The sequence below is a fragment of the Sceloporus occidentalis genome, unplaced genomic scaffold, assembly GCF_023333645.1.
Source record: "Sceloporus occidentalis isolate IW3139 unplaced genomic scaffold, rSceOcc1.0.p SCAF_5, whole genome shotgun sequence".
NCBI lineage: Eukaryota > Metazoa > Chordata > Lepidosauria > Squamata > Phrynosomatidae > Sceloporus > Sceloporus occidentalis.
This window is the reverse complement of record NW_028316985.1, coordinates 7,402,541-7,418,136: the sequence shown is the minus strand read 5'-3', so window position 1 is coordinate 7,418,136 and position 15,596 is coordinate 7,402,541. Positions and strand designations below refer to the sequence as shown.

Here is a 15,596-nt window from a genome sequence, read left to right as displayed (position 1 = left end):
ACACTGTCATTGAGAACACAAGAGGTAGGCACAAAACTTGGGTTATGAAGAGCAGAATTTTGCAAACAGAAAAAGGGATGCAAACAAAATTAATTTAAACTAGTAGTATTCTTGACTGAGCATGCCAACTGAAAACATGTTATCAATATACTTCAAATGGCACGTAGGAGATGAGACATGCAACCTTTGAACACCAAACATTTTTGTCTTCAATGTGAAATGGAAGATTCAAGTCATGAGAAAAATAATAATGTTCTACTTTGGGGTTGTCTGAAGGAATGCAGCTACAGACCATTCCTATGTATTTCACCAGAGTTACACCCACCTATTTTTTAAAAAACAAAATAAAAAATGCCCTTTGATATAGTACACTGCTAGTAAAATAGCTAGCCAAGCTTAACCTTCCTCTTCCTCAGTTTACCTCATGAACAAACCTAGCACAGGACTGTCAAAGGAGTCCAGGGGCTGTCAGTCAAGTTCGCTGGGCGAGAACTTAACTGTGTTTTCAGATGTCTTTATTTTGAACGAACATATTTCTGGAGACAAATTTCAGTGCCGAAGGAAGCTGTCTTTCGACTTTATCTGAAGAAACATGTTTCATCATGTGAGAGTAAAGGATTTTTTAGTCACCTTGCTGCTGAACTTCATTTTTTAAAAAAATTCTTCACCAAAAAGCTTAACGCTAACACAAACTAAGTGGTTTAGAGGAGAACAAAGACACACCACACAAAAGATAACCACCTGTGATATGAAAGGCTGGCACATGTTCCTGCTTCACAAACTTTATTCCAATGTTAAAAACACACTCTTTCTGATAAAATGTGATTCTGTTCTACCTCCAGCGATGGCCATCTTTGAACCATCAACAGCCTGTTTAGCAAATGTGCTGTAAATTAAACTGGCAATTTATATCTAAAATTTGTTGGACAGTATAGAGTGTTGTGAACATTTACAGAGTTATTTTACTTACAAGGTTTGGTTATAGAACAGTTCTCAAAATTTCAGTAAAATTTCCTAACAAGTGTAAAAACTGAAAAGGAAAGATTTTAAGTGAAGTGCATTCAAGTGGCAGTAGCCAATGTAATTGCAAAAGATCAAATATGAGGAGCACTGAAATTACAAAAAAGCAACATTATAAAGATATTTCAGGTTATATATTTACAGGAAATTGCACAGTATCTCATATTGGTAGACAGATCAGTACTCTGTAGTATTTGAAGTCATTAGTGTTACAGGATCATCACGCCAAGAGTTCTTGAACTGTGTTTTACAAAATTCACCTGTACACGAGGAAGGTGTTAGAAAACTGAATACTGCGGGAGAAAAAAATGTTAGTCTATGCAAGTTCCCTGAAAACAAGCAAGTCTTTCACTGTTACAGCAAATCTAAATAAAGTAGCACATTCCTTACAGACATACCCAGAAGACAATTTTAACACTTACGCTCCAAAAAGAAAGAGCCACAAATAGCATAGTCACCTAATTTGAGCCTTTCAGCTATAAGGTAGCAACTGTTTTGAGTGAAAGACACCAAATCAACAACATTTAGAAGCGCTCATTAAAGCCTGGAGAAGTGAATCACGATGAGACCTCTTGTTAAGCCCATAACCAAAAAGACTTTTCTTGAAGGTCTAAATGATGCTTTACTGTAAAAACCATAATACAAGTCTGCATTCTAAATCCCAGGGTTAAAACTTTTGACAGTTTGTTCAATGATGTGACAGTTAAAAAAAAAATTCCCCCACCCAATTGTTTTAGAAACACACGTCTCTCAAGAAAGCAGAATTTAAATGGGATGAGTTACAGCCTAGAAAAGGTGCTATTCATAAACTTAAAAAAGGTTGTTATAGACATGCTGTAAACTGAATTTAAAAACTAATAATCAAGTGTGCAAATTATAGATGAATCCATATACATTGAGATCTGTATATCTCAAGTAGTCCTGCAGAATATGAATTAAAGACCACAGTCAGTCAGAGTGCAGCCAACATGTATTTGAAATAGGCTTCTAAACAGTTCCATGATAAGATTAAGAAATTAGAATGCATTTGCTCCTGAAAAACATTATCTTATGCTACATATAAAAAGAACCAGGATGTTGCAAATTAGGCATGCTTACCATTAACACTCCTGAACTGGAAAAGCTGCAGAATACATTTTCCTAAGAAAATGCTGACTGCCATGATACACAAGTTATGTGCAAACTGCAAGGTCCCTAGAATAGCAGATATGAGTTTATGTACAGAGGACATTGCTATCCATTTAAATACACAAAAGGATGGGTCTTCCAGGGTTTATAACACAGAACAGTAGCCGCCACAGCCGCCTCTATAGCCCTCTTCATCATTTGATAATTTTACACCTCTGTTTTGGCTTTCACTTTCCCACAGTCCAGGCGTCTGAATGATTTTCTCAACCAGTTCTTCAAAGGCACACTGTACACCATCACATGTTTTTGCACTTGCCTCTGGGTGGGTGTGGGGAAGGGAGGAGGAGAGAAAAAGATGGAATGTCAGAGAAGTGTCAAGGTACATTGTCTCACTTTTCTCTCCCATGAAAAAGATCCTCTTTTCCAGGACTGCACCACAAAGCTGAGAGCACAAGTGTTGCACCCATCTATTGGCACAAAATGAACAACTTATTTGGAATTCAGTTATATTCCAGGAAAAAACTTTTGTTGCAGAAAATTACAACCCTGCCTCTTTTTTTATTCCACAGGTTCTGTTTTAAAACACTTGGTAAATATCCCAATACATTAACTACCAATGGTGAGTAAAACAAGTAATTCAACAGGTTTTACATTTCAGCTCATTAACCTATCCCCTAGTACTTCCCAAAATGTGGGTTATGTCTGTGCAAACCAGTCATGGGGTCTATAAGCAAGTACAAAATAGTTGCTGCTTTTGACCCATGACTGGCCTCTTCCATTTTCTGGTGGTGTTCGCTTTCAATTAAAAATTATTCACAATGTCATTTGAGTACCATCAATATTTCAACAAATTCCACTTTTTGGGCTCAACGCCCATACTTTTGGTTATAAAACATACAATCATGTTCATGCAGTTAACACGCTCAAAACAATTATCCAAATTTAACATGACAACATATGAGTGGGTCTTGACATAGAGTACAGGACAAATCCCTTCTCAGATCTGTCTTTTGACTGACCAGGAGCACCTCTATCTTGTCTGTATTAAGCTTCAATTGGTTTGTTTTCATCCAGTTGATTACAGCTGCCAGGCAATGGTTTAGGACAGGAACAGCTTCCTTGGAAAGGAGTGATAAAGGTGGCTACCATCAGCGTATAGGCGTCATCTGACTCCAAATCTCTAGGCCACCTCTCCTAGTGGTTTCACTTAGATGTTAAAAAGCAAAGGGGACATGACTGAACCCTGAGGGATCCCAAGGCCAATGGTCAAAGAGTCAAGCAGGAATCTCCCATCATCACCTTTGGAATGTGCCCCTCCAAGAAAGAATGGAGCCACCGTAGAACAGTACCTCCAAGCCCCATCCCAGAGGTGATTCAGAAGGATACGATGGCTGATGGTATCAAAAGCCACTGAGAGGTCCACCAGAACCAATAGGGACATACACACCCTGTCCAGTTTCCTGTGTAGATCATCCACCAAGGTGACCAATATGTTTGCATCCCATAACCAAGCCTGAAACTAGACTGACATAGATCTAGATAATCCGCCTCATCAAGGAAACCCTGGAGTTGAGAAGCCACCACATACTCCAGTACCTTGCCCTTAAATGGAAGATTGGAGACTGGCCTATTACTACCCCATACTCTTTCACGTCTTTTCAAGAACATACCTATGAACAACATGGAATGTTTCCGGGCAAACTTGAGACCCTCATTTCTATCAACCTCCCTGTTTTCCTGTTTAAAAAACAAACAAACAGAACTGTTAATTATGAAGAAGAACAACCATGGGTTTATAAGCCACATATAATCTATAACTTTGAGAGCTACGTACCTTATCAATTTTGTTTCCAACCAACATTTTAACTATATCATTTCTTGTGCAGTATGTTTCCAATTCAGTTAGCCAGTTGTCTAGTTTAGCAAAAGTGTCTCTTCTTGTAACATCATAAACTGAAAACAAGATTAACAATGTTCAGCAATGCATGTATCCTAAACCTTCCCAACAAACACTTCTAGATTTCTGTTATGATACACCTGTCCTGCCACCCTATGCAACAATTATTCTTACTTATATTAATACAATTTAGAAAGCAGTGAACCATCACTTAAAATGAGTTTTCAAACCACACAATTTTTCCACATCAAGATTTCACATCTTAGCTCTGCAGGATGCATGCATGCATTTCATGTACTTTAGTAGATCAAGCAAATAACTGAGAGGAGGAGGGGAAAGCACAGGAATCCATTAAAATGCCCAGTACACTATGGTGCATGCAATTTTCAAGCAAGTGCCTCTGAAGGATTACTAGAAAGAATCCATAAAAGAAAAAGAAATGTGAATAACATTGTTTGGTTTGTGATTTCCCTCCTTCAACTGCTCTCTTTTTAGGTAAAGCTCCTGCATATAGCTTCACATTAAGAGATACTGGTGATGGAGGCTGTTTAACCCTTCTTTTTCTAGTAACTTGTCAGCTAAAGATACCTTGCCAGTGCATTTCTCCCAAAGAGAAACATTTAGTCTTTTGGGAAGAAAACATTTAACAGTTTTTTTTATATCTGGTAAAATAAGAACCCAAGGGTGGCAGAAAAGAGAGGAAATTACACTTAATGCACAGCTCTGTCACTGGCAATTCTCATGGTACTAGTTTCTGACTACTTATTACCTATTTGTTCAATCTTTTATAAAAACAGAACAATTGCCACCAGCTTAGAGACAGATACCGAGATCAAAAATTTTATCATGAAGCAAAGCCAAGCAAGGCCAGCATTTAGACTTTACAAAAACTAGCAAATTTTCAGATGAGCAGTAACCAGAGGCAGGCTTACCTAATATAACACCCTGCGCTCCTCTGTAATAGCTTGGTGTTAGCGTTCTGAACCGTTCCTGACCTGCAGTGTCCTAAAAAAATTAGAATGTTTTAAAATACCTGTAGTTGTCATATCTAAACATTGCTCTGCTTCTTCTCCTTAAGAAATTAAATCACCCTAAAAACAAACACTATATGTTCTGATATACAACATTTTTTGCCTTGGAAGCAAACTTTGTATGTTTTGAAACATATTCCTTCAGGCCATACCTGAAGGGTAAAGTTCTTATATTCTATTCTCTCTATATAGCAGGGGTGTATAAAATACCATTTTCCAGATTATGCTGTACTGCAGTTCTCAGCCTACCTTAAATTTTGTCCACTATGATATATAAAGCTCCATAATTATTTAGAAAGAAGAATATTAGTATGTGATGGCAGCAGAGACAGGAGTCTGTCCATTCCAACCAGATGTATAAGAGGTTTTTTCTTATATCTGGATTTAGCTCTACATCCTTGTTGTTCTCTTTGAAAAACTGCAGAAGATTATTTGAGTTCTTAAGAGAGAAGTCTAAATTAAGCATGACAGAAGTGACATAAAAACATCAATATTGTTATGTTTCAAAATGTAAGATCCTTCTTCTCTTTCTTCCCATTATCAGTGAAATCCAGCCGAAGAAGTGGGTCTCTAAAGAATCTAAAACCCTATTTTCTGATAGTGTGTTTTTATGTACTCTGAGTTAAATAAACAGATTTTCATTTGGTGGGGGAAAAGAATACCAAGCAATAGTTCAGCTTACCGCCCATCATTGTAAATAATTTTGAAACATAGCTCTAATATAAACTTAAAATTAAGTCCTACAGAAAACCATTATAACATTGTCTATTTAAAATCATTGTTTTTAATTTCTATCACCAGGGGCAGGATATTAATATAAGAACATCAATTTTTGAATGACTTGCATCACTTGCACTGGTCACATTTGAGTGTATAATCCACAAGGGGTCAGTGCAAAAGTTTTAAAATCCCAGGAGCAAAAGAAATTCCACTCATTATGTAGCCTGCTGTAATCGCATTTATCCAACAAAAAACACAGGTACTTGCTGGCACTGCCTTTGACTGTGGAACAAAAAAACTTTATACACCAACACAATTCTTGGCATAACTCAACAATAACGAAGGAGGCTGTCACAATTTTTATTATTACAACTTACCCATATTGCTAGCTTGGCTTTATTTCCATCGACTGAAATGGTTTTCACTTTGAAGTCAACACCTAAAAGATAGTAATATTTAGGACTCCCTCAAACCCAGTATTAGATTTAAAACTAAAGAAAAGCACACATTGAGCGAAATATTGAGGACTCACTGCATATTAATTCTGAAGCCAGTTTCTTTCTAAAACACATTTGTGCTCTTCGTTCCCTTACTCTAGTGCAGAGTTTTGGGTAGAGACAAGGATTTAGTGCTTTCACTACATGATATACTTCCAGATGAGCTATAAAACTACTCAACACAAAAAGATACTGGCAGGACAATGGAATTACTGGACTACTGCTGTAACATTACATTTCACATAAAAGTTACCAGTACATGAGGCAATCAGTATTCAAGGAAGCTACTGTCAGCAGGCCCAGGACTGAGGGACCAACTGCACATGATTTTTGAAGGGAGCAGTTCCATGTAGGGAAATTTAATACTGCAGCTACTTTATCACGATAAGTGGAGAAAAGAACTGGTGTCTGTTTGCAAAATACATCAAACTGCAAGCTGGATTCATTTCATTTACAATTTATAATGGACCTCTGGGTAACATATTAACATGGCAAATGCTGTCTGAAGAATGGCCCTGTGGCACCCTCGATAGGAGAGTCTATACTAAGATGCCCCTCTCTACTTTGCCTGGCTCACAGAATGCAATCACAAAACCCAGCCTGACAAAAGGACACTTGTTCATTGTACTGGCTCCATGACAGCAGACAGGTGAAAGGGCCAAGATAAAAATGCAATCAGAGACACAAAGTTGTGCCTTCCCTGCAAGCACCCAATATCACTCAACTGATGTGATGTGGTCAGTAACCTGTAGCATTTGCCCCCATAGCCAAATAAGGACACAAATTCAAGAAAGAAGTGGTACCTCCCTAGCAACAGTTTATAACTACTTACTTGGAGACCCTCTTCAATCAGAAAATTACTATTATAGATCCAGACTTTTCATGATGCAAGTTAGCCTCCATAAATCATGAGCTCCTCTCTATACATCCTATTTTGAATCTGGACTTGTTATTCCTTTCTCCTAAAAATTTGTTACTCAGCAGCTGTTTCTGTTGAGTGACTGCAATGGAATTTGCCCAGTGTCATCTTACTCCTTTAGTGGGGTTCCCTCCCCTTCCTGAAAAATTTAAATCCTAAAGTAGTTAATACTAAAATGCTTTAAAGTTTTTGAAACTCTGCATTATTTGAAAGCTTGAACCAACATTTCTTGTTCTTTTTTAGCTCGCCTAATGATGGCATTACCACAATACAGACTCTGGAATTTTACTGCGATGGATCCATGTGGCCCTGCTTTCACCTTTGATCTATTTGACTGCCACAGCTGAACTACACAAGCCGGACAATTCAAAGCTATTAACATCCTTCTCCCAGACAAAGTGAAATGTTAAATATAGCAATGGGCCCTGCAATGTCTTATGGGCATATACTGTAATTAAAATGCAAGCAAACCCAAAGGAGGAGTTTTAACTGTTTCCACCTTGAAATAAATACATTTCCATTTTGAAATAAATGTTTTAAAAATTACATCACAGTATAGACTTTGGAAAGATTTTCAACTCCTCTTAACAGCTTTTAAAGAACATCAAGCACCAAGCAATAACTGCATAAAGCCTTATGTTACTTTAATCTTATTTATTTTATCTGCTATATAGCAACTTGTATGTAGATTGCATCATTAAAATAACAATGCAGTATGCGTTAGATCAATTTCATAACTGTGGCAAGCATATCATCGGAACACCACTCCTGCTTAGAGTTTGGAAAGTTATTTTTATAATCCAGTGTTTTATAAAACATATTAGAGTTACTCATCGTTAATAAGCCCTGATAGTGCTATTCATCATCATGTATCATGAAAATACAAAAATGCTCCCCAAGTGACACCCATAAGGCAATGGTTTAAAAGTATCAAATAATCTTTATTACTTCCACTATGAATATAACATTACCAGTTACTGTTAGTTGTCAATTAATAACTTGGTAACATTTCCAATCAAAACATAATAAAGGCTGAGTCTCCCTTAGCAAGAATTTGAAAAGATTCCAAAATCCAAAACTGTCCATATGGGTAGTTGAGCTAGTGACACTTTTGCTTTCTGATGGTTCATTGTACATAAACTTTGTTTCATGCACAAAATTATTAAAAATACTGTGCATAAAATTACCTTCCGGCTGTATGTATAAGGTGTATAGACTTTCATGTTTAAATGAAATGACTTTCATGTTTAGACTTGGGTCACTTCTCCAAGATATCATAATGTATATGCAAATATTCCAAAATCCAAAAAAACACCCTGAAATGCAAAATACTTCTGGTCCCAAGCATTTCAGAGAAGGGAGATTCAACCTTTATGTTACAGGCCATGTGTTACTTCTAAGTTCTGGCCTACTAGGTAGGGATGATGGGAATGGAGAGAACAATGTCAGGGAAGCCTAATCTAGACATTTCAAATTGTTTGATCTTAAAGATTTAATTGAATCTGCATATTTAGAACTCTGCGTATTAGGAAAGTTGAAATGTAATTACAATATTGAGAAAAAGGTGATTGAACTGCTCTGTCAGCTTCCTTCTATGTCCTTTTACAGCACATGAACTTCCTATTTTAAGTATATTTCTTATCTTATTACTGATTTGATTATGTGTGAGTGCTGCAACTTTGCCCAGATTAGGACAAAATGTACCCACTGCAATAACACTACTTTGATGGAACTGTAAGGTAAATGTCAACACTACCACCAGGTAGCCTATTTTTTATCAAAGCACTGAACAGAAACCTACCAATTGTTGCTGCAAGTTCTGGATCAAATGTATCATCTGTAAAGCGTAACAGAAGGCTGTATAAAGGGGGAAGGGGATGGGAGAAGAGAAAGAAAAAATGTGAGCATTTTATGAGAAAGAGACCTTTGTTACTGGTTTCAGATATGCCAAGTTACATAGTTAGAACAAGGAACTCAGTCTCCTCCTGACAAAACATTGTTTTAAGACAGGGATGAGGAAAGGGGCTCCCAATCACAACTCCACCACAATGTATAAACATCACCCCAAAGTTGACCAAAACACTACCTCACTGGCAGTTTCAATGTGAACACATATCCTAAATTAGCAACAACAACAAAAAAAAAACCCAAAAAAGAGGGGGGGAGTGAAAAGCAGCAAAGTTACATTCCACTCACTACTGGATTTCACCCAAACGTCACAAAATTGGCTTCTATCCCATTTTAACTGCCCTGGCCTAGTTTTAGAATCATCAGATCCTTTCTGAAGGAATTTTAGAGGTAATAATCTTTCGTATGATTTAAACCTTCTGAAGACCAGAACTTAGTATTCCACTGATTGACTACATTTGCGAATCTTTCATTGAACTCAGTGTTTTGTCATTCCTGGTCATATCATTCAAATCATAGACAGCTGTGTTAGTCTGCTTCAGTATAAATGAAAAGTAAAAGTAGTCTTGTGATAACTTTAAGATTAATCAGGTCATTTCAGCATAAGCTTTTATAAATTACTGCGCACATCTCTAGATGCACCTGAAGAAGTGGGCTAGTCCACAAGAGCATCTGCTGAAACACACTGGCTAATCTTTAACACATCACAAAGCTCCTTTTTACTTTCCTGAAACAAATTAGTAAGTCTTAAACATGCCATACCCTTCCTCTCCAGAATGGAGACTCATAAGTATTATTATAAGCTTCCCTTCCAGAATTCAATTCAGGATTCCTGAATGAGCACAGCTTATTCCAGTTGTCATATAAAAACATTATCCAAGATGTGCTCCATAGCCAAGCTAAGTTTTTCACATAAACCAAGCTACTTAAACATCTGTAGACATTATGCATTAAACATTCAGAAGAGTTTTGTGAGCTTCAGAATCAAGTAGTTAAGACTTAAAAGCCTTCAGCGTTGAAGATGTTTTGCTTCATTTCTGATGCAAAGTACATTTCAGCATATGGTATACCTTCCTATTTCATAAAATGTATTTCTTCTTACAAATATACAGGTTTATACAATTTAACTTCTTTAGACTACACTCCTAAAACTAGTTAAAACCACACAAAAATAAACTGTATTACTGGCTCACAATATATACAAAGACAAATGCATTTACCAAGGCATGCTACTTTTGTGTACAGCTCTGTATCTTAGGCCATGAGCTATTGAAGCTCTTGTGTAAATCAGTGTTCTCAATAGCCAGATCTCAGTCATTTACATTACATGTACCTCGTAATGTAGGAATCGAGCTGTTCAGTGCTTCATGACAGAGGCAACCATCCCAAAAATGTAACAGAGCTTGAAGAATGTTAACATCCAAAGATTGTTCCATGGGAACTGAGATTGTGCCGAGCAAAGCAGCAGTTAACACTGAACAGCTGGAGCCCTTCTTTGAAAACAGAGCTACACAGTCACTTTGTGGCCATGGGCAGATGAATATTCCCTCTAATTTGTAGTAGCACAGATAGGCAATCAAAGGACCAAAGCACATTGCAGAAATCATCCAATTTGAGACCACTTTATCTGCCCTGGCTCAATGCTAGGAAATTCTGGCAACTGTAGTTTTGTGAAACATTTAGCCTTCTTTGTCAGAGAGCTCTGGTGCTGCAATAAACTACAGTTCCCAGGATTCCCTAGTACTGAACCAGGGCAGTTAAAGTGATATCAAACTGAATTCTTCCTGCCTGGAAGAAGAAAAGCCCTCCCTTCAGCCACCATCTTGAAGGAGAGAGATTGTATTGTATTGCATTTTTGTACTGTACACCGCTATGATCGTTGCGGAATAGCGGTCTATAAATAAAATTTATTATTATTATTATTATTATTATTATTATTATTATTATTTCTGCAGTGTTCTTTGGGCCTATGACTCTGGTTCGAATTGCTAATTTCCCATGGAAACCCAATGGATGGCCACAGGCAAGTCATACTCTCTCAGCCTCAAACGAAGGCAAAGGCCAAACTCCCTCTGAATAAATCTTGCCAAGGAAATTCCTTAGGATTGCCATAAATTGGAAACAACTTTAAGGCAACAACAAATTAGTTTGGGTGGCTAGGGCTCACACTAGGAATTGAAATCCTAACTTCTGGACAATACTAGGTTGTTTGACAAGCTTATATTATGTTGTTGTTGTGTGCCTTCAAGCTGACTTCTGTGGACTGTATCACTGGGTTTCCTAAGGCTAAGTGTGTGACTACACCAAGATCTCCCTTAATTCACCCAAGCGGGACTCAAACTCTAATCTCCGGAGTGGTACCTATGCTATGACTTGTTTCGTTGCCAATGACAGTAGAATTCATGAGACAAGAATGTAATAGATAGTAGCCTTTCTAAAGAACTACCTGAGCTGATCAAGGGTATTGTTTGCTTTGCTCTCTCACTGTGAACACATCCATTTGTGACATATGCGTCTACACATGTACGTAAGACCAGAATGTCTGCTCAAGATACATTATTCTTTCCACTCCTTCCACCCCGTCATGTTCAGATCCACAGTCCGAATGGAAACCACAGATTAACCGTATAACTAATATAGTCCCAACTTGTTTTCTAACCAGCCACAAGCATTACAGTGACTCAATTGTTATTTTGGAGCCCAAGGCTGAATGAGCAGTTCTCCCATTGAGTAATGGAAGGTTACAGGTAAGCAGTGCACAGCAGATATGTGTGTGTGCACATGCATGTGTGTGTGTATGCAGTTTTCTAAGGTCATAAACTTGGAGATGACTTAATCCCCCAAAAATTCCCCAGTCATGCCTGCCAACACTAAGCCTTAGCACTTGCAACATCTTATAACATTGGCAAAAAACCTTTGTCCTTCCAGACGTTTTGGATTTCAGCTCCCAGAAGTCCTAGTCCACATGGCCAATGACAAGAAGTTGCAGACCGAAATATCTGATAGGCTCAAGATTCCCTGAACATTATGCAGGTTTGTATATTAAGAGGCAAGGCAATGGGGAATACAAGCATATGGTTGTATATATTTTACATACTACAATTAATTGACCTTTTCCCCCTCTTCTCTGATTCTGTAAACTCAGAAGAGATTTAGTTATTAGGATACCTGTTGTATGAAAACACAGTTGCACAATGTTATGGAAAACATTATTAACATTACCATAACACAGAGTCTGAAAGAAAAACACATCAGCAACTGTCTGACATTTAAAAAGGGAAGACATATGGGAAACAATTCTGATCCTTGTAACAGATGAATTATAAAAGCATAGTCAGCCCTCCACAATTGTGGCTTTGACTTTTGCAGATCCGATTATTCACCGATTTGAGTACTATGTTCTCTCTATGAATCTCTAGGTCCTTCAGCATGAATTTGCCAGATGGAAAGTTGGAAAGGAAGACCTAGAGTTTCCTGGAGAAAAGACCTCTCCAGTCATTTGCAGGTCCTCCAGTGCAATTCTGAGGTCAACTTCCAATAGATGGAGGACCTAGAAATTCCTAGAAAGATGTTCTCTCAAGTAAAAAAATGTGGGTTTTTATTTGCAGCTTTTCCATTTTCATGGGGATCCTGTGCCCCAACCCAGCAAATGTGGTGGGCTCACTGTATTTTTAAAACTACCAGTGAAGGGTCAAACATTGGGGTGCTATGGTACACCCTCTACATACCCCTTACTCTGTATTTGAAAGAATATACATGAGCTCATACTATGAAGAAAGATGGTCCAATTTATCATGAACAGTAGAAACATTAGGGCACATTATGTCATTTGTCTGAGAAAACTGTCCCATAGTATGTGGTATGTAACTGATAAAAAGCACTCAGTGAAAAAGGCAAAGGTTAGTAATGAGTATGATGTAAGAGGCCCTAGTGTTGTATAGAGCAAGAAACGTGTGCAAGAGCGTACAAGAAACCCCCATTCTAATCCCCAGTGACCCATGAATCAGGATAGGTGGTGGCCTTGGATTGGTCATTGTCTCTTGCTCAGACCTACCTCACAGGGTTGTAGTGAAGATAAATTGGGGAAGGAGGAGCCACACAGGTCAGCATGGCAGGAAAGGCAAAATGTGCATTTAACTAATGAATAGGTAACTGTGAACAGTAGCCAAACAAAACAGAAGAGGCCCTTGAGAATAGGGAATTGGGAAATTTGTCCGAGACTGGAAAATGACACAGAGGAAAGCTAGGAAGTAAAAAGAGAAAGCAGAGTGACTTTGGACTTGGGGCAGTGAAACCAAGTTTTGTTTTGTTTTTAATGCCCTCTACTTACCACCGATTTACTATGCTTTGCAACGTAGTGAGACCTTGTAGCACCTTTGAGACTAACTGAAAAAAAGATGCTGACAGCATGAGCTTTTGTAGACTTCAGTCTACCTCCTCAGATGCATCTGAGGAAAGCTCCTGCTGCCAACTTCTTTCTTTAGTTAGTCTCAAAGGTGCTACCAGATCTGGTCCCACAGACTGACACAGCTCTATCTTTGGTAGTTTCACAAGTCACTACAACTCCCTACCACTTGAGAAGGATCCAACCCCAGTCAGACATTGTACACAGCTTGGAAATGTTACTTTCCCAATATGAAACTGTCAGGACACCCACAACCCAACCAGCATGGGAACTGGTCATGCCGGCTGGGGATTCTGGGGCTTGTTACTTTCACAAGCTCCGATGACGTGAGGAAACAATGCTGGAAAGAGGCAAAAGGTTGTGACTGTTTGCCCAAGCTGAAGAAGAGACTCTTACTCTTTAGGAATCGAATGGCAGAGTCCAGAAGAGGAGCCCATGCCAGAGAAATGCCTGACATTTATGCAAACAAGCCTCAAGGGAAACTATTCAGAAACATTCCAGGCAAAAAGCAGCGCCCTTTGAAGCCACAAATAAAAGGCGGCACCTCTCCCTTGCTAGTAAACAACAGCAAAAAGGAAGAGAAGCTTCCAATCCAGAGGGGAAAAGGAAGTTGGGAGACATGTTTCCAAATTAGGAAGGCATCATGGCCTTTGGAGACATTTCAGCCCCGCTCTCTCCCTCTCTGAGGCACGCATCCAGCACTCAGTTCTTGAGGGTGCTTTCAGTGATTCCCAAACTTTGGTCCTCCCAAGTTTGAGAGCTCATCTCCCAGAAGCCTCAGCCAGTTTGGCCAACAGTCAGGAATTCTGGGAACTGAAGCCCAAAACATCTGCAAGGCTAAAGTGTGGAAACCACAGATTCTGCGCTGTAGATGTCATCTAGTTAGCCATCCTTTTAACTGCCATGGCTCCATCCTAGAGACTCCTGGGATCTGTCGTTTGGCGAGGCAGCAGAGGAGGCTAAAGGCCTTGCAAAACATGAGTCCCAGGATCCCTCTGGATGGAGCTACATCTCTCAAAGTGGTGCCAAACCGCATTATCCTCAGAGTGCAGACGCACCTGGGACAGTCGCCAGCAAGACCCCAAAAGCGCTGTCCTCTTTTTGCTTGTCTCCTCTTCTTAAACAACTGATCAGTTTTAATTGTTTTATATATAGTTGTTATTATTATTATTATTATTATTATTATGCAGCTGTGTAAATCTACTTTAATCATCACTTCTGTAAATCTTTAAGTTTTCTGACTGAAAGCCTCTTTGGGTCCGATTTTGGAAGAAAAGCAGGCTATAGATTAATCTAATGAGTTAATATAATTAACGTGTTTCAGTTGTATATCTGTATGCAGCAGTCTTATGTTCTCTTGACACTGTAATCGTTCAGTGAGTGACTGTTCCGTTCTTGTGTTGAATATTGCGAAGCCGCTCTGGCTCCGCTTCGGGATACAAATCACTTCCCGAAGGCAGGGCCAAGGCTGCTAACAGGCCCAACAGCCACGGCCGGCTCCTCCGCGGGGCCTGTCTTTGGAGCCACGGTTGCTTTTGCTCGGTTTGACTTTTAATGAAGGCAGCCGGAGAGTGTTTTCACTCGATGTTTTCCGCTGCCTTTTAAAGCTTTTGCTGTCAATCTTTCGTCTCTTTTCGTCTTGCTCTTAATCTGTCATCCGCCTGGGGCCCTCCCTCTTCTGGGAGAAAGGCGGCGGCTCAAAGGGCCCCAGAGAGGGACCTGAAGGGAGATACATGAAGAGTGCGTAGTGTTTTGTTTCGGGCCAGAGGCCACTCTCTCTCGGCGCCTGGCAAGGAGGGCTCGGGGCGGGACCCGCCTGGCCAGCGCGGAGCGGCCTCCGAGGAAGCGCGGGCGACGGCGGGGCGTGGCGGGACTCCGAGGAAGCCTACCTGGACTTCCCGACGCCGCTCTCCCCGATGATGAGGATCTTCAGCGTCGTCAAAATGTCCTCCTCCATCCCGGCTCCGAGCGACGCGGAAGCAGCAGAGGCGGCGGCGACTGACTCAGCGGCCGACGGACCTTCCTTCCCTCAGACAGCTGCCACGTCTCCTGCGCATGCGCCGCCAAAGGC

General features: G+C 39.5%; 1 protein-coding gene and 1 long non-coding RNA gene across 2 annotated transcripts in view; one reads left to right on the top strand and one right to left on the bottom strand.

Moving 5' to 3' along the window:
- The window catches only part of LOC149311631 (uncharacterized), a 14,133-nt gene extending 6,317 nt beyond the window's left edge, over positions 1-7,816 (top strand). Inside the window, exons 3-4 of the long non-coding RNA XR_016281472.1 lie at positions 2,718-2,767; positions 7,456-7,816. This is a non-coding gene — a long non-coding RNA (uncharacterized LOC149311631). The remainder of the gene's footprint in view (positions 1-2,717; positions 2,768-7,455) is intronic.
- Positions 767-15,596, bottom strand: LOC149311630 (ras-related protein Rab-18). The gene is made up of 7 exons (XM_089527501.1): positions 15,415-15,596; positions 9,014-9,069; positions 6,174-6,235; positions 4,978-5,050; positions 3,983-4,101; positions 3,819-3,885; positions 767-2,466 (listed from the first exon to the last, which is right to left on the bottom strand). The coding sequence occupies exons 1-7, from the start codon at positions 15,480-15,482 to the stop codon at positions 2,294-2,296; spliced, it is 618 nt and encodes a 205-aa protein (XP_089383627.1). The 5' UTR covers positions 15,483-15,596; the 3' UTR covers positions 767-2,293.